The sequence below is a fragment of the Oncorhynchus keta genome, unplaced genomic scaffold, assembly GCF_023373465.1.
Source record: "Oncorhynchus keta strain PuntledgeMale-10-30-2019 unplaced genomic scaffold, Oket_V2 Un_contig_26362_pilon_pilon, whole genome shotgun sequence".
Lineage (NCBI taxonomy): Eukaryota > Metazoa > Chordata > Actinopteri > Salmoniformes > Salmonidae > Oncorhynchus > Oncorhynchus keta.
The window spans coordinates 69,528-94,291 of record NW_026284928.1 but is presented as its reverse complement, the minus strand read 5'-3'; the positions used below and the strand labels follow the sequence as shown (position 1 = coordinate 94,291).

Sequence of the window (24,764 nt, the reverse complement as noted above, 5' to 3'; positions counted from 1 at the left end):
TGGTGTGGACCTCTACCTTGAGGGCTACCACCAGCCTCTCAGGCACACGGTAAGGATGCTGGCGGACAGGGTTCTGGCCAGGTTTCAAACGAATGACGTGTTCTAGGACTTTGGTTCTTCCTGGTCTCTGACTGAAGAGGGCCGGATACTTGCCAAACAGCTGCTTCAGCTCATCTTGCTTGTCTTCTTCCAGGTGAGCCAGTATGACTTCTGCTCGTTCTTTCCATGCCTCTGTGACCCCATCCGACTCATCCTCTTCTACTCTGCGGACCAGAAAGGACTTTCCTTTGGAGAGTTCCTCTCTCCCTCCCAGGCCTTGAGAAGGTTCACATGGTAGGTTTGCTTCTTCTTACCCTTGTCCGGGTGCAGCACCTCGTAGGTCACTGGGCCCATCTTCCTCCCGATTAGGTACGGTCCTTGCCATTGCGCAAGGAGCTTGCTGGTAGACGAGGGAAGGAGGAGCAGGACTTTCTGTCCTGGCTCAAACTCTCTGTGGCGAGCGTGCTGGTCATAGCCTCTCTTCTGGGCCTTCTGGGCTTGCTGAAGGTTTGCTCTAGCTTCCTCTCGGTACCGTTCCAACCTGTCTCGCATCTGGAGGACATACTGGACAATCCCCTGTCCTGAGGTAGCTACTGGGGAACCTTCCCAGCACTTCTTCAGCAGGTCCAATGGTCCTTGCACTGGCCATCCATAGAGGAGTTCGAATGGCGAGAAACCTGTCGATGCCTGAGGCACCTCCTGTAAGCAAAAAGCAGAAAGGGTAACCACTTATCCCAGTCTTTACCAGTGTCAGCCACAAACTTCCTCAACATGTTCTTGAGCGTTTGATTGAATCTCTCTACGAGCCCATCAGTTTGGGGATGGTAGGGAGTAGTCCTCAAACCTTTAATGCCCAGCTGTCGGTGGAGTTGAACCATCAGTCGCGAGGTGAAGTTTGTCCCTTGGTCCGTCAGGATTTCATCTGGGATTCCTACACGAGAGAAGAGCTGAACAAGAGCACTGATTATTTTTGGAGTGGTTATGGAACGGAGTGGGAAGGCTTCTGGGAACCGGGTGGCATAGTCACAGATCACCAATATATACTTGTAACCTGCACTACTCTTCTCCAAGGGTCCAACAATGTCCATTGCAATTCTCTTGAATGGGGTAGAGATAACAGGCAGTGAACATAGAGGAGCCCGTTCAGACCTACCTACGGACAGCACTGGTTTTCTGGCACGTGGGGCATGATTTGCAGTATTTTTGTACATCAGTATACATGGAGGGCCAAAAGAAACGGGAGCCTAGCCTAAGATAGGTCTTATGTTGCCCTAGATGGCCTGCCCATGGAACTGTATGTGCAAGGTTGAGAACAAGTGGTCTACAGGTAGATGGCACCACCAACTTCCTGCTATCTGCCTCTGACCCAAGGTAGAGTATGTGGTTGTCTACTGTGTAAATCCCCCACATGAAGATTGACTGTCCCCAGCTAAGGCCTTGTCAAACAAACATTTCAAGGTTGCGTCAGACTTCTGCAGTGTAGCAAAATTTTGTGGAACATCCCATTGCACCTCTAACCCAGACACATCAGCAACAGGTACAGGGGTTCCCATACTTCTCTAGACGCCGCTGGCGGCGTGACTTTCTGGGCCCTTTGGTTCCCCCTCGCACAGACTATCACACAAGTCAGGCAGAGGTTGTAAACCAGCTTTGGCCTGGGCACGAGTGACAACTGAACATGCCATCTGAACATCAGACTGGCAAACTGACTGCTCATATAGCTGACCCCCACACTTCCCAACAGATCAGAGAGTACAGGCACATCCCTCCCCAAAATCATCTCAAAAGGTAGCTTCTCCATTACCCCAACTTTGAGGAGGTATTTCTGACCCTGAATATCAACTGTGAGCTCAGCTGTGGGCTGCTGTGACTGGTCACCATGAACACATTGGATCAGTGTCTGATGACCATAATCAATGTCATTAACAGGTACATTACATTTTCTGATCAATCACAGGGAACTGCCGGTGTCAATCATTGCAGTAAGACTTTTACCATTCACTTTTACAGGTACCAAGCATGACCCTTCCAGAGTCTGTCTATTCTGAACACCATCCCCCTCTCTGGGTACATAACAGTAACCTGAGAGCTTGGATTTACGTAGCGGACACATTGAAGCTTTGTGCCCCTGCTGCCGGCAGTAAAAACAGGTCAGACCCCTCCCATCAGAGCGAACTGCATGATCCCTTACCTCCTCCCAGACACATAACCCCCAGAGTTACCTCCACCATCTCTGGCGTTTCTGATGTCCCTTGTGTCTCTGAGACTCCTTGGAGCGGGTGCTGCAGGTTGTGGTGGGCCCCCTTTACGTGCATTAAGATACTGCAGGGCAAGCTTGGCCGCCATAAGCCCGTCCTGGGCTCGTGCTCTCGGACCCAGGTTCGAATGTCGTGTGGTAGAACTTGTAGAAGTTGCTCGAGGATGATGACCTCCCCGATTTCGTCCTGTGTCTTCTCTCCCGGTCGAACCCATCGTCGGTAGAGACCCTTGAGGCGGTGGTACGTCTCTGTCGGCGACTCACCCGATGGCTTTGATGCAGCTCTGAAGCGTTGATGGTAGGTTTCCGGTGAGATGTCAAACTTCACCAGCAGCGCTTCCTTCAAGCCCTTGTAGACATTGGACAGCCCCTCATCCATTGCTGTGTAAGCCTCTAAGGCCTTGCCCGTGAGCAATGGGACAAGCCTGCAGGCCCACTCTACCTCAGGCCACTGCCACGTCTTAGCCATGCGCTCAAACCTCAGCAGGTAGTTTTCAATGTCCTCCCCTGCTGGTATGAGGGCATCTCTGGCTCCTTCCTCAGGAATGCTGGAAGATGGACGTTAACACTGCTGGACTGGTCTCCTGGTGCTGGCCTCATTACTGCTTGGGGTGCCTGCTGTGAGTTGAAGTCCCTGCTGCATCGAGCCTTTGTCGTCCTGGTGTTGGAAGACCCAATCTTGGGCTCTCACTGACGAGTTCCGCCTGGTGGGGAGCTGTGAGGATAGATTGGCGTAGGCCACGTAACTCCTGTTTGAGGTCTTCGTCCCTCCTCTCAAGGCAGGTGAAAAGTTGCTGAAAAAGGGTTACCATGGTTGGGTGTGGTTCTGGTCCCCCAACTGCTCCTTCAGTCAGCAGCTCACCCAGTTCTGGTTGTCTTTGGCCCTGCGGTCGGGCTCCTAGCTTCTCATACTTGACCTCTTCTTCACCAGACGATTCCATGGTATTCCACCCCGGTTCAACTTCAGGTACCTTTTCTGACTGTTGATGCTGTTGCTGAGAACGCAATCCTGTACGCATTCCTTTACCTCTCTTGTTGGAATTCACTGATTTGCGGTACGCCATCCCACCACTGCCACCATATGTCACGTAGAGTAGGCCAGAAGGCTAAACTGGATAACCTAACCTCTATCAAAATAAAAAGATGGCGGAACCGCAAAAGTTATTCTGTGCAAAGGTGTTTATTTACAAGTGAATTCCGGAACAAAAAACAACAGTACTGCCATCAACGTCTACCTTATGGGACAGCTTAAAAACAATGCTGCCCCATCCACAGCTCAATCCAAAATGCCCTCCCCATGACTGAAAGAGAGGCTCCTTTTGTAGGGCTAGCCCCTCCCCTCAGAACAATTAACCCTGGTTAATTAATCAATTAATAATACAAACATACATTTTCCATGAACTAAACATACTAAAGGATATACATTGCAACACGGTTTTAAACAATATCACAACATAACATTTACAACATTACATCACTACTGACAATATCTTTCAATATGCCCATGTGCATTAATGAGCCATTTGGGACAGGCACTATAAAGCCAACCCAATTCCCTGAGCTCGGGTCCTTTTCCAGCATACCCGGAAGCTACAGAGATGGAGAGAGAGAAACAGAACAAACAAACAATGCGCTCATCCACAACATTGATAAGTATAAAATGCATGCACCAAGACAGAAGTTAATTTGTGTGTCGACCCACATTGTTAACTTATCTTATAATGGCGCAGGGAGGAGTGATGAACATGTGTGTGCGTTAAAGAACCAAATGCTGCCCGCGGCCAGTGACGGACTTCTACGTCACAGACCTTTAGTTTAATAAAGAGGACAGAACAGCCCAGAGTACTGAGACCTTTAGTTTAATAAAGAGGACAGAGAGACAGAACAGCCCAGAGGACTGAGACCTTTAGTTTAATAAAGAGGACAGAGAGACAGAACAGCCCAGAGGACTGAGACCTTTAGTTTAATAAAGAGGACAGAACAGCCCAGAGTACTGAGACCTTTAGTTTAATAAAGAGGACAGAACAGCCCAGAGTACTGAGACCTTTAGTTTAATAAAGAGGACAGAGAGACAGAACAGCCCAGAGTACTGAGACCTTTAGTTTAATAAAGAGGACAGAGAGACAGAACAGCCCAGAGTACTGAGACCTTTAGTTTAATAAAGAGGACAGAGAGACAGAACAGCCCAGAGTACTGAGACCTTTAGTTTAATAAAGAGGACAGATTAGTGTAGAGTGAGTCTGTACCAACCTGGTCAGTTATATATTACAGAAATATTTATCTTTGTGTTGTTCAAACTGTCACAGTCCCAGACGGGATCTGTCCTCTGCCAACACTGTCTCACAGTCCCAGACGGGATCTGTCCTCTGCCAACACTGTCTCACAGTCCCAGGCTGGATCTGTCCTCTGCCAACACTGTCTCACAGTCCCAGACGGGATCTGTCCTCTGTCTCACAGTCCCAGGCTGGATCTGTCCTCTGCCAACACTGTCTCACAGTCCCAGGCTGGATCTGTCCTCTGCCAACACTGTCTCACAGTCCCAGGCTGGATCTGTCCTCTGCCAACACTGTCTCACAGTCCCAGGCTGGATCTGTGTTGCCATGTCCCTAATCCCTGTCTCTGTGTTGTCATGTCCCTAATCCCTGTCTCTGTGTTGCCATGTCCCTAATCCCTGTCTCTGTGTTGCCATGTCCCTAATCCCTGTCTCTGTGTTGCCATGTCCCTAATCCCTGTCTCTGTGTTGCCATGTCCCTAATCCCTGTCTCTGTGTTGCCATGTCCCTAATCCCTGTCTCTGTGTTGCCATGTCCTAATCCCTGTCTCTGTGTTGCCATGTCCCTAATCCCTGTCTCTGTGTTGCCATGTCCTAATCCCTGTCTCTGTGTTGCCATGTCCCTTAATCCCGTCTCTGTGTTGCCATGTCCCTAATCCCTGTCTCTGTGTTCCCCTTGTCCTAATCCCTGTCTCTGTGTTCCCCTTGTCCTAATCCCTGTCTATGTGTTCCCCTTGTCCTAATCCCTGTCTCTGTGTTGCCATGTCTAATCCCTGTCTCTGTGTTTTCCCCTTGTCCTAATCCCTGTCTCATGTCTCTGTGTTGCCATGTCTAAACCCTGTCTCCTGTCTCTGTGTTTTCCAGTGAGTCCCAGTGATGACGAGGACCAACAGGAGAAGGCTCTGTCCCAGGCGTATGATGCCATGCCAGATGGCCTCTCCACACTCGACATCCTCAGGAAGAGAGAGGAGAGACAACGCATCGGTAATGCTCCAAACCCAATACCATGTTTACACAGGTCCTTTATGTGGGTTACGTCTAGATACAGTCATTATATAGTCCCTGACTGTCTGGACTCTACACACTGACTGTCATTTATATAGTCCCTGACTGTCTGGACTCTACACACTGTCATTTATATAGTCCCTGACTGTCATTTATATGGTCCCTGACTTTCTGGACTCTACACACTGACTGTCATTTATATAGTCCCTGACTGTCATTTATATAGTCCCTGACTGTCTGGACTTTACACACTGACTGTCATTTATATAGTCCCTGACTGTCTGGACTCTACACCCTGACTGTCATTTATATAGTCCCTGACTGTCTGGACTCTACACACTGACTGTCATTTATATAGTCCCTGACTGTCTGGACTCTACACCCTGACTGTCATTTATATAGTCCCTGACTGTCTGGACTCTACACCCTGACTGTCATTTATATAGTCCCTGACTGTCTGGACTCTACACCCTGACTGTCATTTATATAGTCCCTGACTGTCTGGACTCTACACCCTGACTGTCATTTATATAGTCCCTGACTGTCTGGACTCTACACACTGACTGTCATTTATATAGTCCCTGACTGTCTGGACTCTACACCCTGACTGTCATTTATATAGTCCCTGACTGTCTGGACTCTACACACTGACTGTCATTTATATAGTCCCTGACTGTCTGGACTCTACACACTGACTGTCATTTATATAGTCCCTGACTGTCTGGACTCTACACCCTGACTGTCATTTATATAGTCCCTGACTGTCTGGACTCTACACACTGACTGTCATTTATATAGTCCCTGACTGTCTGGACTCTACACCCTGACTGTCATTTATATAGTCCCTGACTGTCTGGACTCTACACCCTGACTGTCATTTATATAGTCCCTGACTGTCATTTATATAGTCCCTGACTGTCTGGACTCTACACCCTGACTGTCATTTATATAGTCCCTGACTGTCTGGACTCTACACCCTGACTGTCATTTATATAGTCCCTGACTGTCTGGACTCTACACCCTGACTGTCATTTATATAGTCCCTGACTGTCTGGACTCTACACCCTGACTGTCATTTATATAGTCCCTGACTGTCATTTATATAGTCCCTGACTGTCTGGACTCTACACCCTGACTGTCATTTATATAGTCCCTGACTGTCATTTATATAGTCCCTGACTGTCTGGACTCTACACCCTGACTGTCATTGATATAGTCCCTGACTGTCTGGACTCTACACCCTGACTGTCATTTATATAGTCCCTGACTGTCTGGACTCTACACACTGACTGTCATTTATATAGTCCCTGACTGTCTGGACTCTACACCCTGACTGTCATTTATATAGTCCCTGACTGTCTGGACTCTACACACTGTCATTTATATAGTCCCTGACTGTCTGGACTCTACACACTGACTGTCATTTATATAGTCCCTGACTGTCTGGACTCTACACACTGACTGTCATTTATATAGTCCCTGACTGTCTGGACTCTACACCCTGACTGTCATTTATCTAGTCCCTGACTGTCTGGACTCTACACACTGACTGTCATTTATCTAGTCCCTGACTGTCTGGACTCTACACACTGACTGTCATTTATATAGTCCCTGACTGTCTGGACTCTACACACTGACTGTCATTTATATAGTCCCTGACTGTCTGGACTCTACACACTGACTGTCATTTATATAGTCCCTGACTGTCTGGACTCTACACACTGACTGTCATTTATATAGTCCCTGACTGTCTGGACTCTACACACTGACTGTCATTTATATAGTCCCTGACTGTCTGGACTCTACACCCTGACTGTCATTTATATAGTCCCTGACTGTCTGGACTCTACACACTGACTGTCATTTATATAGTCCCTGACTGTCTGGACTCTACATACTGACTGTCATTTATATAGTCCCTGACTGTCTGGACTCTACACCCTGACTGTCATTTATATAGTCCCTGACTGTCATTTATATAGTCCCTGACTGTCTGGACTCTACACACTGACTGTCATTTATATAGTCCCTGACTGTCTGGACTCTACACCCTGACTGTCATTTATATAGTCCCTGACTGTCTGGACTCTACTACACACTGTCATTTATATAGTCCCAGTCCCTGACTGTCATTTATATAGTCCCTGACTGTCTGGACTCTACACCCTGACTGTCATTTATATAGTCCCTGACTGTCTGGACTCTACTACACACTGTCATTTATATAGTCCCTGACTGTCTGGACTCTACTACACACTGTCATTTATATAGTCCCTGACTGTCATTTATATGGTCCCTGACTGTCTGGACTCTACTACACACTGTCATTTATATAGTCCCTGACTGTCATTTATATAGTCCCTGACTGTCTGGACTCTACTACACACTGTCATTTATATAGTCCCTGACTGTCTGGACTCTACTACACACTGTCATTTATATAGTCCCTGACTGTCATTTATATAGTCCCTGACTGTCTGGACTCTAGACCCTGACTGTCATTTATATAGTCCCTGACTGTCTGGACTCTACTACACACTGTCATTTATATAGTCCCTGACTGTCATTTATATAGTCCCTGACTGTCTGGACTCTACACACTGACTGTCATTTATATAGTCCCTGACTGTCTGGACTCTACACCCTGACTGTCATTTATATAGTCCCTGACTGTCTGGACTCTACACCTGACTGTCATTTATATAGTCCCTGACTGTCATTTATATAGTCCCTGACTGTCTGAACTCTACACCCTGACTGTCATTTATATAGTCCCTGACTGTCTGGACTCTACACCCTGACTGTCATTTATATAGTCCCTGACTGTCATTGATATAGTCCCTGACTGTCTGGACTCTACACCCTGACTGTCATTTATATAGTCCCTGACTGTCTGGACTCTACACACTGACTGTAATTTATATAGTCCCTGACTGTCTGGACTCTACACACTGACTGTCATTTATATAGTCCCTGACTGTCTGGACTCTACACACTGACTGTCATTTATATAGTCCCTGACTGTCTGGACTCTACACACTGACTGTCATTTATATAGTCCCTGACTGTCTGGACTCTACACCCTGACTGTCATTTATATAGTCCCTGACTGTCTGGACTCTACACACTGACTGTCATTTATATAGTCCCTGACTGTCTGGACTCTACATACTGACTGTCATTTATATAGTCCCTGACTGTCTGGACTCTACACCCTGACTGTCATTTATATAGTCCCTGACTGTCTGGACTCTACTACACACTGTCATTTATATAGTCCCTGACTGTCATTTATATAGTCCCTGACTGTCTGGACTCTACACACTGACTGTCATTTATATAGTCCCTGACTGTCTGGACTCTACACCCTGACTGTCATTTATATACTCCCTGACTGTCTGGACTCTACTACACACTGTCATTTATATAGTCCCTGACTGTCATTTATATAGTCCCTGACTGTCTGGACTCTACACCCTGACTGTCATTTATATAGTCCCTGACTGTCTGGACTCTACTACACACTGTCATTTATATAGTCCCTGACTGTCATTTATATAGTCCCTGACTGTCTGGACTCTACTACACACTGTCATTTATATAGTCCCTGACTGTCATTTATATGGTCCCTGACTGTCTGGACTCTACTACACACTGTCATTTATATAGTCCCTGACTGTCATTTATATAGTCCCTGACTGTCTGGACTCTACTACACACTGTCATTTATATAGTCCCTGACTGTCTGGACTCTACTACACACTGTCATTTATATAGTCCCTGACTGTCATTTATATAGTCCCTGACTGTCTGGACTCTACACCCTGACTGTCATTTATATAGTCCCTGACTGTCTGGACTCTACTACACACTGTCATTTATATAGTCCCTGACTGTCATTTATATAGTCCCTGACTGTCATTTATATAGTCCCTGACTGTCTGGACTCTACACCCTGACTGTCATTTATATAGTCCCTGACTGTCTGGACTATACTACACACTGTCATTTATATAGTCCCTGACTGTCATTTATATAGTCCCTGACTGTCTGGACTCTACTACACACTGTCATTTATATAGTCCCTGACTGTCATTTATATAGTCCCTGACTGTCTGGACTCTACATACTGACTGTCATTTATATAGTCCCTGACTGTCATTTATATGGTCCCTGACTGTCTGGACTCTACACACTGACTGTCATTGATATAGTCCCTGACTGTCATTGATATAGTCCCTGACTGTCTGGACTCTACACCCTGACTGTCATTTATATAGTCCCTGACTGTCTGGACTCTACACACTGACTGTCATTTATATAGTCCCTGACTGTCATTTATATAGTCCCTGACTGTCTGGACTCTACACCCTGACTGTCATTTATATAGTCCCTGACTGTCTGGACTCTACACCCTGTTATCACCTGGTACCCTGTGTATATAGCCATGTTATCACCTGGTACCCCGTGTATATAGCCATGTTATCACCTGGTACCCCCTGTATATAGCCATGTTATCACCTGGTACCCCGGGTATATAGCCATGTTATCACCTGGTACCCCCTGTATATAGCCATGTTAACACCTGGTACCCCCTGTATATAGCCATGTTATCACCTGGTACCCCGCGTATATAGCCCCGTTATCACCTGGTACTCCTGTATATAGCCCCGTTATCACCTGGTACCCCGTATATAGCTATGTTATCACCTGGTACCCCATGTATATAGCCATGTTATTACCTAGTACTTCCTGTATATAACCATGTTATTACCTGGTACTCCCTGTATATAGCCATGTTATCACCTGGTACCCCGCGTATATAGCCCCGTTATCACCTGGTACCCCGCGTATAGCCCCGTTATCACCTGGTACCCCGTGTATATAGCCATGTTATCACCTGGTACCCCGTGTATATAGCCATGTTATCACCTGGTACCCCGTGTATATAGCCCCTTTATCACCTGGTACCCCGTGTATATTGCCTTGTTATCACCTGGTACCCCGTGTTTATTGCCTTGTTATCACCTGGTACCATATGGTCTGAGTCTAAACGGGATCCATTTAGTTTTTACCTGTATACTTACTCACCTGTCTTAATGACTCTTCCTCTTTCCACCCTCTTCTTCTCCCTCCTCCACCTCCCCGTTAATTCCTTCTCCCTCCTCCACCTCTTCTTCTCCCTCCTCCACCTCTTCTTCTCCCTCCTCCCCTCTCCTCCACCTCCCCCTGTTAATTCCTCCTCCACCTCCCTGTTAATTCCTCCTCCACCTCCCTACTCCTTCCCCAGGTAAGGCCCACCTGCGGCGGGCTGTGATAGGTCATGAGGAGGGTCTGAGGATCCATAGTCTGTGTCGTCACCTCCAGGAAGCTGGATGTGCTCCAGGCCATCCTCCAGGCCAGTCACAACCGTTCCCTGGCCAAGTTCAATGACAACAACCGAGAGGACGAGTTCACAGACTACCTGGAGGCTCCAGACATCGTCTGTGAGTCAATCAATCAATCAATCAATCAAATGTATTTGTGAAGCCCCCAACATCTGTGTAATTAATCAATCAATTGTATTTGTGAAGCACCAGACATCGTCTGTAAGTGAACCTCTTATTGGGAACTCAATCAATCAACCAACCAACCACTCAATCAACCAATCAATCAACCTCATTTAAAAAACTTTTTACATGGTCATCAGCTCTGGCTCCACATCACTTTTGATTCAAGACAACTGACTGTCAAATGTACCTCATGTCATTGGAGAGACCGAGGGGTCTGACTGTTGGACCTCATGTCATTAGAGGGGGTCTGACTGTTGACCTCAGTCATTAGGGGAGACAGAGGGATCTGACTGTTGGACCTCATGTCATTAGAGAGACAGAGGGGGTCTGACTGTTGGACCTCATGTCATTAGAGAGACAGAGGGGGTCTGACTGTTGGACCTCATGTCATTAGAGAGACAGAGGGGGTCTGACTGTTGGACCTCATGTCATTAGAGAGACAGAGGGGGTCTGACTGTTGGACCTCATGTCATTAGAGAGACAGAGGGGGTCTGACTGTTGGACCTCATGTCATTAGAGAGACAGAGGGGGTCTGACTGTCAAATGTACCTCATGTCATTGGAGAGACAGAGGGGTGACTGTTGGACTGACTGTCAAATGTGTTGGACCTCATGTCATTAGAGAGACAGAGGGGGTCTGACTGTTGGACCTCATGTCATTAGAGAGACAGAGGGGTCTGACTGTTGGACCTCATGTCATTAGAGAGACAGAGGGGGTCTGACTGACTTAGAGAGACAGAGGGGTCTGACTGGACCTCATGTCATTAGAGAGACAGAGGGGGTCTGACTGTTGGACCTCATGTCATTAGAGAGACAGAGGGGGTGTGACTGTTGGACCTCATGTCATTAGAGAGACAGAGGGGGTCTGACTGTTGGACCTCATGTCATTAGAGAGACAGAGGGGGTTGGAACTCATGACTGTTGGACAGAGGGGTCATGTCATTCAGAGAGACAGAGGGGTCTGACTGTCATTAGAGAGACAGAGGGGGTCTGACTGTCCTCATGTCATTAGAGAGACAGAGGGGGTCTGACTGTTGGACCTCATGTCATTAGAGAGACAGAGGGGTCTGACTGTTGGACCTCATGTCATTAGAGAGACAGAGGGGGTCTGACTGTTGGACCTCATGTCATTAGAGAGACAGAGGGGGTCTGACTGTTGGACCTCATGTCATTGTTGAGAGAGACAGAGGGGTCTGACTGTTGGACCTCATGTCATTAGAGAGACAGAGGGGGTCTGACTGTTGGACCTCATGTCATTAGAGAGACAGAGGGGGGTCTGACTGTTGGACCTCATGTCATTGAGAGACAGAGGGGTCTGACTGTTGACCTCATGTCATTAGAGAGACAGAGGGGGTCTGACTGTTGGACCTCATGTCATTAGAGAGACAGAGGGGTCATTAGAGACAGAGCGGGTCTGACTGTTGGACCTCATGTCATTGGAGAGACAGAGGGGTCTGACTGTTGGACCTCATGTCATTAGAGAGACAGAGGGGGTCTGACTGTTGGACCTCATGTCATTAGAGAGACAGAGGGGTCTGACTGTTGGACCTCATGTCATTAGAGAGACAGAGGGGGTCTGACTGTTGGACCTCATGTCATTAGAGAGACAGATGTCATTAGGGACAGAGGGGTCTGACTGTTGGACCTCATGTCATTAGAGAGACAGAGGGGGTCTGACTGTTGGACCTCATGTCATTAGAGAGACAGAGGGGGACTCCTCATGACTGTGTGGACCTCATGTCATTAGAGAGACAGAGGGGGTCTGACTGTTGGACCTCATGTCATTAGAGAGAGAGAGGGGGTCTGACTGTTGGACCTCATGTCATTAGAGAGACAGAGGGGGTCTGACTGTTGGACCTCATGTCATTAGAGAGACAGAGGGGGTGTGGATTGTAAGACGAGACATACAATGTAACTTCCTGGTTGGTTCTCCTGTGAAATAACCTTCAACAACCTAATAACCTCTTCGACAGCTGTTTAGTAGGTCCAGGATGTTGTGAAGCTGTAATGTTTACAGTGTGGCTCCCTGTCGTGCTGAACCCCAGAGGACGTCGGCAGGTTGTGTTGTTGTGGTAATAAACAGACCTGTTTTCCCCTCCTCAGCTAAAACGGAGCACAGGGCAGAGATGGAAACGCCCACGGCCACAAAGGTGAAAGTCACAGACTTTTTCCGGAGGCTGGTATGTGGGATTACTAATTTTCTTTTAACATTTCAGGGCTGCTGTTCCAGACACAGATTGTTTAAGCCTTAGTCCTGGACTATGAAGCTTGGTGAAAGGAGGATCACCAGTAACTCTTAAAACTCCTCTTTATAGTCTGGGACTAAGATTAATCTGTGTCTGGGAAACCGTTGTGTAAAATATCTACGGTCTTTTCAGAAATTGGCATCACAAAGCTCTGGATTTGTGTGTTTTTAAAACAGTTAAATTCAGTTTAACTTTCTTTGAACATCCAGATGGTGTGGTGCTGTTTTCTGAATCCGACCCAACAGAACCACTATGGCAGTACTAACATTAACCCAACAGAACCACTATGGCAGTACTAACATTAACCCAACAGAACCACTATGGCAGTACTAACATTAACCCAACAGAACCACTATGGCAGTACTAACATTAACCCAACAGAACCACTATGGCAGTACTAACATTAACCCTGGAGACAGTGACCCAACAGAACCACTATGGCAGTACTAACATTAACCCAACAGAACCACTATGGCAGTACTAACATTAACCCAACAGAACCACAATGGCAGTACTAACATTAACCCAACAGAACCACTATGGCAGTACTAACATTAACCCTGGAGACAGTGACCCAACAGAACCACTATGGCAGTACTAACATTAACCCTGGAGACAGTGATCCAACAGAACCACTATGGCAGTACTAACATTAACCCAACAGAACCACTATGGCAGTACTAACATTAACCCTGGAGACAGTGACCCAATAGAACCACTATGGCAGTACTAACATTAACCCTGGAGACAGTGACCCGACAGAACCACTATGGCAGTACTAACATTAACCCTGGAGACAGTGACCCAACAGAACCACTATGGCAGTACTAACATTAACCCTGGAGACAGTGACCCAACAGAACCACTATGGCAGTACTAACATTAACCCTGGAGACAGTGACCCGACAGAACCCCTATGGCAGTACTAACATTAACCCTGGAGACAGTGACCCAACAGAACCACTATGGCAGTACTAACATTAACCCTGGAGACAGTGACCCAACAGAACCACTATGGCAGTACTAACATTAACCCTGGAGACAGTGACCCAACAGAACCACTATGGCAGTACTAACATTAACCCTGGAGACAGTGACCCAACAGAACCACTATGGCAGTACTAACATTAACCCTGGAGACAGTGACCCAACAGAACCACTATGGCAGTACTAACATTAACCCTGGAGACAGTGACCCAACAGAACCACTATGGCAGTACTAACATTAACCCAGCAGAACCACTATGGCAGTACTAACATTAACCCTGGAGACAGTGACCCAACAGAACCACTATGGCAGTACTAACATTAACCCAACAGAACCACTATGGCAGTACTAACATTAACCCTGGAGACAGTGACCCAACAGAACCACTATGGCAGTACTAACATTAACCCAACAGAACCACTATGGCAGTACTAACATTAACCCAACAGAACCACTATGGCAGTACTAACATTAACCCTGGAGACAGTGACCCGACAGAACCACTATGGCAGTACTAACATTAACCCTGGAGACAGTGACCCAACAGAACCACTATGGCAGTACTAACATTAACCCTGGAGACAGTGACCCAACAGAACCACTATGGCAGTACTAACATTAACCCTGGAGACAGTGACCCAACAGAACCACTATGGCAGTACTAACATTAACCCTGGAGACAGTGACCCAACAGAACCACTATGGCAGTACTAACATTAACCCTGGAGACAGTGACCCAACAGAACCACTATGGCAGTACTAACATTAACCCAGCAGAACCAATATGGCAGTACTAACATTAACCCTGGAGACAGTGACCCGACAGAACCACTATGGCAGTACTAACATTAACCCAACAGAACCACTATGGCAGTACTAACATTAACCCTGGAGACAGTGACCCAACAGAACCACTATGGCAGTACTAACATTAACCCAACAGAACCACTATGGCAGTACTAACATGTCTGTAAGTCGCTTTGGATAAAAGCAGAACCACTAAATGGCATATATTATATTATATATTATTAACCCAACAGAACCACTATGGCAGTACTAACATTAACCCTGGAGACAGTGACCCGACAGAACCACTATGGCAGTACTAACATTAACCCTGGAGACAGTGACCCAACAGAACCACTATGGCAGTACTAACATTAACCCTGGAGACAGTGACCCAACAGAACCACTATGGCAGTACTAACATTAACCCTGGAGACAGTGACCCAACAGAACCACTATGGCAGTACTAACATTAACCCTGGAGACAGTGACCCAACAGAACCACTATGGCAGTACTAACATTAACCCAACAGAACCACTATGGCAGTACTAACATTAACCCTGGAGACAGTGACCCAACAGAACCACTATGGCAGTACTAACATTAACCCTGGAGACAGTGACCCAACAGAACCACTATGGCAGTACTAACATTAACCCTGGAGACAGTGACCCAACAGAACCACTATGGCAGTACTAACATTAACCCTGGAGACAGTGACCCAACAGAACCACTATGGCAGTACTAACATTAACCCTGGAGACAGTGACCCAACAGAACCACTATGGCAGTACTAACATTAACCCAACAGAACCACTATGGCAGTACTAACATTAACCCTGGAGACAGTGACCCAACAGAACCACTATGGCAGTACTAACATTAACCCAACAGAACCACTATGGCAGTACTAACATTAACCCTGGAGACAGTGACCCAACAGAACCACTATGGCAGTACTAACATTAACCCTGGAGACAGTGACCCAACAGAACCACTATGGCAGTACTAACATTAACCCTGGAGACAGTGACCCGACAGAACCACTATGGCAGTACTAACATTAACCCAACAGAACCACTATGGCAGTACTAACATTAACCCTGGAGACAGTGACCCGACAGAACCACTATGGCAGTACTAACATTAACCCTGGAGACAGTGACCCAACAGAACCGCTATGGCAGTACTAACATTAACCCTGGAGACAGTGACCCAACAGAACCTCTATGGCAGTACTAACATTAACCCTGGAGACAGTGACCCAACAGAACCACTATGGCAGTACTAACATTAACCCTGGAGACAGTGACCCAACAGAACCACTATGGCAGTACTAACATTAACCCAACAGAACCACTATGGCAGTACTAACATTAACCCTGGAGACAGTGACCCAACAGAACCACTGGCAGTACTAACATTAACCCAACAGAACCACTATGGCAGTACTAACATTAACCCTGGAGACAGTGACCCAACAGAACCACTATGGCAGTACTAACATTAACCCTGGAGACAGTGACCCAAAAGAACCGCTATGGCAGTACTAACATTAACCCTGGAGACAGTGACCCAACAGAACCTCTATGGCAGTACTAACATTAACCCTGGAGACAGTGACCCAACAGAACCACTATGGCAGTACTAACATTAACCCTGGAGACAGTGACCCAACAGAACCACTATGGCAGTACTAACATTAACCCAACAGAACCACTATGGCAGTACTAACATTAACCCTGGAGACAGTGACCCAACAGAACCACTATGGCAGTACTAACATTAACCCAACAGAACCACTATGGCAGTACTAACATTAACCCTGGAGACAGTGACCCAACAGAACCACTATGGCAGTACTAACATTAACCCTGGAGACAGTGACCCAACAGAACCACTATGGCAGTACTAACATTAACCCTGGAGACAGTGACCCGACAGAACCACTATGGCAGTACTAACATTAACCCAACAGAACCACTATGGCAGTACTAACATTAACCCTGGAGACAGTGACCCGACAGAACCACTATGGCAGTACTAACATTAACCCTGGAGACAGTGACCCAACAGAACCGCTATGGCAGTACTAACATTAACCCTGGAGACAGTGACCCAACAGAACCTCTATGGCAGTACTAACATTAACCCTGGAGACAGTGACCCAACAGAACCACTATGGCAGTACTAACATTAACCCTGGAGACAGTGACCCAACAGAACCACTATGGCAGTACTAACATTAACCCAACAGAACCACTATGGCAGTACTAACATTAACCCTGGAGACAGTGACCCAACAGAACCACTATGGCAGTACTAACATTAACCCAACAGAACCACTATGGCAGTACTAACATTAACCCTGGAGACAGTGACCCGACAGAACCACTATGGCAGTACTAACATTAACCCTGGAGACAGTGACCCAACAGAACCGCTATGGCAGTACTAACATTAACCCTGGAGACAGTGACCCAACAGAACCTCTATGGCAGTACTAACATTAACCCTGGAGACAGTGACCCAACAGAACCACTATGGCAGTACTAACATTAACCCTGGAGACAGTGACCCAACAGAACGGGTCGACTCTGGGTCATTAACAGTGGTGTTGAACTTAATGTCTCTTTCCTCAGCCTCCTTGTCTTGATGATCAATAACATGAACAAACACACCCTCATCTATTCCCTTCATAGTACCCTAGCTTAGACCAGGCTCCATAGTACCCTACCTTAGACCAGGCTCCATAGTACCCTACCTTAGACCAGGCTCCATAGTACCCTACCTTAGACCAGGCTCCATAGTACCCTACCTTAGACCAGGCTCCATAGTACCCTACCTTAGACCAGGCTCCATAGTACCCTACCTTAGACCAGGCTCCATAGTGCCCTACCTTAGACCAGGCTCCATAGTGCCCTACCTTAGACCAGGCTCCATAGTGCCCTACCTTAGACCAGGCTCCATAGTACCCTACCTTAGACCAGGCTCCATAGTGCCCTACCTTAGACCAGGCTCCATAGTACCCAACCTTAGACCAGGCTCCATAGTACCCTACCTTAGACCAGGCTTCATAGTACCCTACCTTAGACCAGGCTCCATAGTGCCCTACCTTAGACCAGGCTCCATAGTGCCCTCTGACCAGGCTCCATAGTGCCCTCTGACCAGGCTCCATAGTACCCTACCTTAGACCAGGCTCCATAGTACCCTACCTTAGACCAGGCTCCATAGTACCCTAGCTTAGACCAGGCTCCATAGGGCCCTACCTTAGACCAGGCTCCATAGTACCCTAGCTTAGACCAGGCTCCATAGTACCCTAGCTTAGACCAGGCTCCATAGTACCCTAGCTTAGACCAGGCTCCATAGTACCCTACCTTAGACCAGGCTCCATAGTACCCTAGCTTAGACCAGGCTCCATAGTACCCTACCTTAGACCAGGCTCCATAGTACCCTACCTTAGACCAGGCTCCATAGTGCCCTCTGACCAGGCTCCATAGTACCCTACCTTAGACCAGGCTCCATAGTACCCTACCTTAGACCAGGCTCCATAGTACCCTAGCTTAGACCAGGCTCCATAGTACCCTACCTTAGACCAGGCTCCATAGTACCCTACCTTAGACCAGGCTCCATAGTACCCTACCTTAGACCAGGCTCCATAGTACCCTACCTTAGACCAGGCTCCATAGTGCCCTACCTTAGACCAGGCTCCATAGTGCCCTACCTTAGACCAGGCTCCATAGTACCCTACCTTAGACCAGGCTCCATAGTGCCCTACCTTAGACCAGGCTCCATAGTGCCCTACCTTAGACCAGGCTCCATAGTACCCTACCTTAGACCAGGCTCCATAGTACCCTCTGACCAGGCTCCATAGTACCCTACCTTAGACCAGGCTCCATAGTACCCTACCTTAGACCAGGCTCCATAGTACCCTACCTTAGACCAGGCTCCATAGTACCCTACCTTAGACCAGGCTCCATAGTACCCTACCTTAGACCAGGCTCCATAGTACCCTACCTTAGACCAGGCTCCATAGTACCCTACCTTAGACCAGGCTCCATAGTACCCTACCTTAGACCAGGCTCCATAGTACCCTACCTTAGACCAGGCTCCATAGTACCCTAGCTTAGACCAGGCTCCATAGTACCCTACCTTAGACCAGGCTCCATAGTACCCTACCTTAGACCAGGCTCCATAGTACCCTACCTTAGACCAGGCTCCATAGTACCCTACCTTAGACCAGGCTCCATAGTACCCTACCTTAGACCAGGCTCCATAGTACCCTACCTTAGACCAGGCTCCATAGTACCCTACCTTAGACCAGGCTCCATAGTACCCAACCTTAGACCAGGCTCCATAGTACCCAACCTTAGACCAGGCTCCATAGTGCCCTACCTTAGACCAGGCTCCATAGTACCCTACCTTAGACCAGGCTCCATAGTACCCTCTGACCAGGCTCAATAGTACCCTACCTTAGACCAGGCTCCATAGTACCCTACCTTAGACCAGGCTCCATAGTACCCTACCTTAGACCAGGCTCCATAGTACCCTACCTTAGACCAGGCTCCATAGTACCCAACCTTAGACCAGGCTCCATAGTACCCTACCTTAGACCAGGCTCCATAGTACCCTAGCTTAGACCAGGCTCCATAGTACCCTACCTAGACCAGGCTCCATAGTGCCCTCTGACCAGGCTCCATAGTACCCTACCTTAGACCAGGCTCCATAGTACCCTACCTTAGACCAGGCTCCATAGTACCCTAGCTTAGACCAGGCTCCATAGTACCCTACCTTAGACCAGGCTCCATAGTACCCTACCTTAGACCAGGCTCCATAGTACCCTACCTTAGACCAGGCTCCATAGTACCCTACCTTAGACCAGGCTCCATAGTGCCCTACCTTAGACCAGGCTCCATAGTGCCCTACCTTAGACCAGGCTCCATAGTACCCTACCTTAGACCAGGCTCCATAGTGCCCTACCTTAGACCAGGCTCCATAGTGCCCTACCTTAGACCAGGCTCCATAGTACCCTACCTTAGACCAGGCTCCATAGTGCCCTCTGACCAGGCTCCATAGTGCCCTACCTTAGACCAGGCTCCATAGTACCCTACCTTAGACCAGGCTCCATAGTACCCTACCTTAGACCAGGCTCCATAGTACCCTACCTTAGACCAGGCTCCATAGTACCCTACCTTAGACCAGGCTCCATAGTACCCTACCTTAGACCAGGCTCCATAGTACCCTACCTTAGACCAGGCTCCATAGTACCCTACCTTAGACCAGGCTCCATAGTACCCTACCTTAGACCAGGCTCCATAGTACCCTAGCTTAGACCAGGCTCCATAGTACCCTACCTTAGACCAGGCTCCATAGTACCCTACCTTAGACCAGGCTCCATAGTACCCTACCTTAGACCAGGCTCCATAGTACCCTACCTTAGACCAGGCTCCATAGTACCCTACCTTAGACCAGGCTCCATAGTACCCTACCTTAGACCAGGCTCCATAGTACCCTACCTTAGACCAGGCTCCATAGTACCCTACCTTAGACCAGGCTCCATAGTACCCAACCTTAGACCAGGCTCCATAGTACCCTACCTTAGACCAGGCTCCATAGTGCCCTACCTTAGACCAGGCTCCATAGTACCCTACCTTAGACCAGGCTCCATAGTACCCTCTGACCAGGCTCCATAGTACCCTACCTTAGACCAGGCTCCATAGTACCCTACCTTAGACCAGGCTCCATAGTACCCTACCTTAGACCAGGCTTCATAGTACCCTACCTTAGACCAGGCTCCATAGTACCCAACCTTAGACCAGGCTCCATAGTACCCTACCTTAGACCAGGCTCCATAGGGCCCTACCTTAGACCAGGCTCCATAGTACCCTACCTTAGACCAGGCTCCATAGTACCCTACCTTAGACCAGGCTCCATAGTACCCTAGCTTAGACCAGGCTCCATAGTACCCTACCTTAGACCAGGCTCCATAGTACCCTACCTTAGACCAGGCTCCATAGTACCCTACCTTAGACCAGGCTCCATAGTGCCCTACCTTAGACCAGGCTCCATAGTACCCTACCTTAGACCAGGCTCCATAGTGCCCTACCTTAGACCAGGCTCCATAGTACCCTACCTTAGACCAGGCTCCATAGTGCCCTACCTTAGACCAGGCTCCATAGTACCCTACCTTAGACCAGGCTCCATAGTGCCCTACCTTAGACCAGGCTCCATAGTACACTACCTTAGACCAGGCTCCATAGTACCCTACCTTAGACCAGGCTCCATAGTGCCCTCTGACCAGGCTCCATAGTGCCCTACCTTAGACCAGGCTCCATAGTACCCTACCTTAGACCAGGCTCCATAGTACCCTACCTTAGACCAGGCTCCATAGTACCCTACCTTAGACCAGGCTCCATAGTACCCTACCTTAGACCAGGCTCCATAGTACCCTACCTTAGATCAGGCTCCATAGTACCCTACCTTAGACCAGGCTCCATAGTACCCTACCTTAGACCAGGCTCCATAGTACCCTACCTTAGACCAGGCTCCATAGTACCCTACCTTAGACCAGGCTCCATAGTACCCTACCTTAGACCAGGCTCCATAGTACCCTACCTTAGACCAGGCTCCATAGTACCCTACCTTAGACCAGGCTCCATAGTACCCTAGCTTAGACCAGGCTCCATAGTACCCTAGCTTAGACCAGGCTCCATAGTACCCTAGCTTAGACCAGGCTCCATAGTACCCTACCTTAGACCAGGCTCCATAGTACCCTACCTTAGACCAGGCTCCATAGGGCCCTACCTTAGACCAGGCTCCATAGTACCCTACCTTAGACCAGGCTCCATAGTACCCTCTGACCAGGCTCCATAGTACCCTACCTTAGACCAGGCTCCATAGTACCCTACCTTAGACCAGGCTCCATAGTACCCTACCTTAGACCAGGCTTCATAGTACCCTACCTTAGACCAGGCTCCATAGTACCCAACCTTAGACCAGGCTCCATAGTACCCTACCTTAGACCAGGCTCCATAGGGCCCTACCTTAGACCAGGCTCCATAGTACCCTACCTTAGACCAGGCTCCATAGTACCCTCTGACCAGGCTCCATAGTACCCTACCTTAGACCAGGCTCCATAGTACCCTACCTTAGACCAGGCTCCATAGTACCCTAGCTTAGACCAGGCTCCATAGGGCCCTACCTTAGACCAGGCTCCATAGTACCCTAGCTTAGACCAGGCTCCATAGTACCCTAGCTTAGACCAGGCTCCATAGTGCCCTACCTTAGACCAGGCTCCATAGTACCCTACCTTAGACCAGGCTCCATAGTGCCCTACCTTAGACCAGGCTCCATAGTACCCTACCTTAGACCAGGCTCCATAGTGCCCTACCTTAGACCAGGCTCCATAGTACCCTACCTTAGACCAGGCTCCATAGTGCCCTACCTTAGACCAGGCTCCATAGTGCCCTACCTTAGACCAGGCTCCATAGTACCCTAGCTTAGACCAGGCTCCATAGTGCCCTACCTTAGACCAGGCTCCATAGTACCCTACCTTAGACCAGGCTCCATAGTACCCTACCTTAGACCAGGCTCCATAGTGCCCTCTGACCAGGCTCCATAGTACCCTACCTTAGACCAGGCTCCATAGTACCCTACCTTAGACCAGGCTCCATAGTACCCTACCTTAGACCAGGCTCCATAGTACCCTACCTTAGACCAGGCTCCATAGTACCCTCTGACCAGGCTCAATAGTACCCAACCTTAGACCAGGCTCCATAGTGCCCTACCTTAGACCAGGCTCCATAGTACCCAACCTTAGACCAGGCTCCATAGTACCCTACCTTAGACCAGGCTCCATAGTACCCTACCTTAGACCAGGCTCCATAGTACCCTACCTTAGACCAGGCTCCATAGTACCCTACCTTAGACCAGGCTCCATAGTGCCCTACCTTAGACCAGGCTCCATAGTACCCTACCTTAGACCAGGCTCCATAGTGCCCTACCATAGACCAGGCTCCATAGTACCCTACCTTAGACCAGGCTCCATAGTGCCCTACCTTAGACCAGGCTCCATAGTACACTACCTTAGACCAGGCTCCATAGTACCCTACCTTAGACCAGGCTCCATAGTGCCCTCTGACCAGGCTCCATAGTGCCCTACCTTAGACCAGGCTCCATAGTACCCTACCTTAGACCAGGCTCCATAGTACCCTACCTTAGACCAGGCTCCATAGTACCCTACCTTAGACCAGGCTCCATAGTACCCTACCTTAGACCAGGCTCCATAGTACCCTACCTTAGACCAGGCTCCATAGTACCCTACCTTAGACCAGGCTCCATAGTACCCTACCTTAGACCAGGCTCCATAGTACCCTACCTTAGACCAGGCTCCATAGTACCCTAGCTTAGACCAGGCTCCATAGTACCCTAGCTTAGACCAGGCTCCATAGTACCCTAGCTTAGACCAGGCTCCATAGTACCCTAGCTTAGACCAGGCTCCATAGTACCCTACCTTAGACCAGGCTCCATAGTACCCTACCTTAGACCAGGCTCCATAGTACCCTACCTTAGACCAGGCTCCATAGTACCCTACCTTAGACCAGGCTCCATAGTACCCTACCTTAGACCAGGCTCCATAGTACCCTACCTTAGACCAGGCTCCATAGTACCCTACCTTAGACCAGGCTCCATAGTACCCTACCTTAGACCAGGCTCCATAGTACCCTACCTTAGACCAGGCTCCATAGTGCCCTACCTTAGACCAGGCTCCATAGTACCCTACCTTAGACCAGGCTCCATAGTACCCTCTGACCAGGCTCCATAGTACCCTACCTTAGACCAGGCTCCATAGTACCCTACCTTAGACCAGGCTCCATAGTACCCTACCTTAGACCAGGCTCCATAGTACCCTACCTTAGACCAGGCTCCATAGTACCCTAGCTTAGACCAGGCTCCATAGTACCCTAGCTTAGACCAGGCTCCATAGTGCCCTACCTTAGACCAGGCTCCATAGTACCCTACCTTAGACCAGGCTCCATAGTGCCCTACCTTAGACCAGGCTCCATAGTACCCTACCTTAGACCAGGCTCCATAGTGCCCTACCTTAGACCAGGCTCCATAGTACCCTACCTTAGACCAGGCTCCATAGTGCCCTACCTTAGACCAGGCTCCATAGTACCCTACCTTAGACCAGGCTCCATAGTACCCTAGCTTAGACCAGGCTCCATAGTACCCTAGCTTAGACCAGGCTCCATAGTACCCTACCTTAGACCAGGCTCCATAGTACCCTACCTTAGACCAGGCTCCATAGTGCCCTCTGACCAGGCTCCATAGTACCCTACCTTAGACCAGGCTCCATAGTACCCTACCTTAGACCAGGCTCCATAGTACCCTACCTTAGACCAGGCTCCATAGTACCCTACCTTAGACCAGGCTCCATAGTACCCTACCTTAGACCAGGCTCCATAGTACCCTCTGACCAGGCTCAATAGTACCCAACCTTAGACCAGGCTCCATAGTGCCCTACCTTAGACCAGGCTCCATAGTACCCAACCTTAGACCAGGCTCCATAGTACACCTAGACCAGACTCCATAGTACCCTACCTTAGACCAGGCTCCAT

General features: G+C 48.5%; 1 protein-coding gene and 1 long non-coding RNA gene across 5 annotated transcripts in view; one reads left to right on the top strand and one right to left on the bottom strand.

Moving 5' to 3' along the window:
- LOC127922599 (rhophilin-2-like) overlaps positions 1–24,764 on the top strand; it is a gene marked incomplete at its 5' end in the record, with an annotated part of 61,142 nt that overhangs the window by 25,386 nt on the left and 10,992 nt on the right. Inside the window, 4 exon segments of the mRNA XM_052506431.1 lie at positions 5,432–5,551; positions 10,863–10,939; positions 10,941–11,058; positions 13,227–13,303. Of these exon segments, the coding sequence (XP_052362391.1) occupies positions 5,432–5,551; positions 10,863–10,939; positions 10,941–11,058; positions 13,227–13,303 (392 nt within the window).
- On the bottom strand, positions 16,559–23,126 carry LOC127922600 (uncharacterized). 4 transcript variants are annotated; one of them, XR_008111725.1, is made up of 3 exons: positions 21,976–23,126; positions 20,981–21,007; positions 16,559–19,026 (listed from the first exon to the last, which is right to left on the bottom strand). It is a non-coding gene; the product is annotated as an uncharacterized LOC127922600 (long non-coding RNA). The 4 variants fall into 4 exon arrangements; XR_008111724.1 differs by lacking the exon at positions 20,981–21,007 and adding an exon at positions 20,445–20,741 and having other exon boundaries at positions 18,371–18,440; positions 21,922–23,126; XR_008111726.1 differs by lacking the exon at positions 16,559–19,026 and adding an exon at positions 19,834–20,845.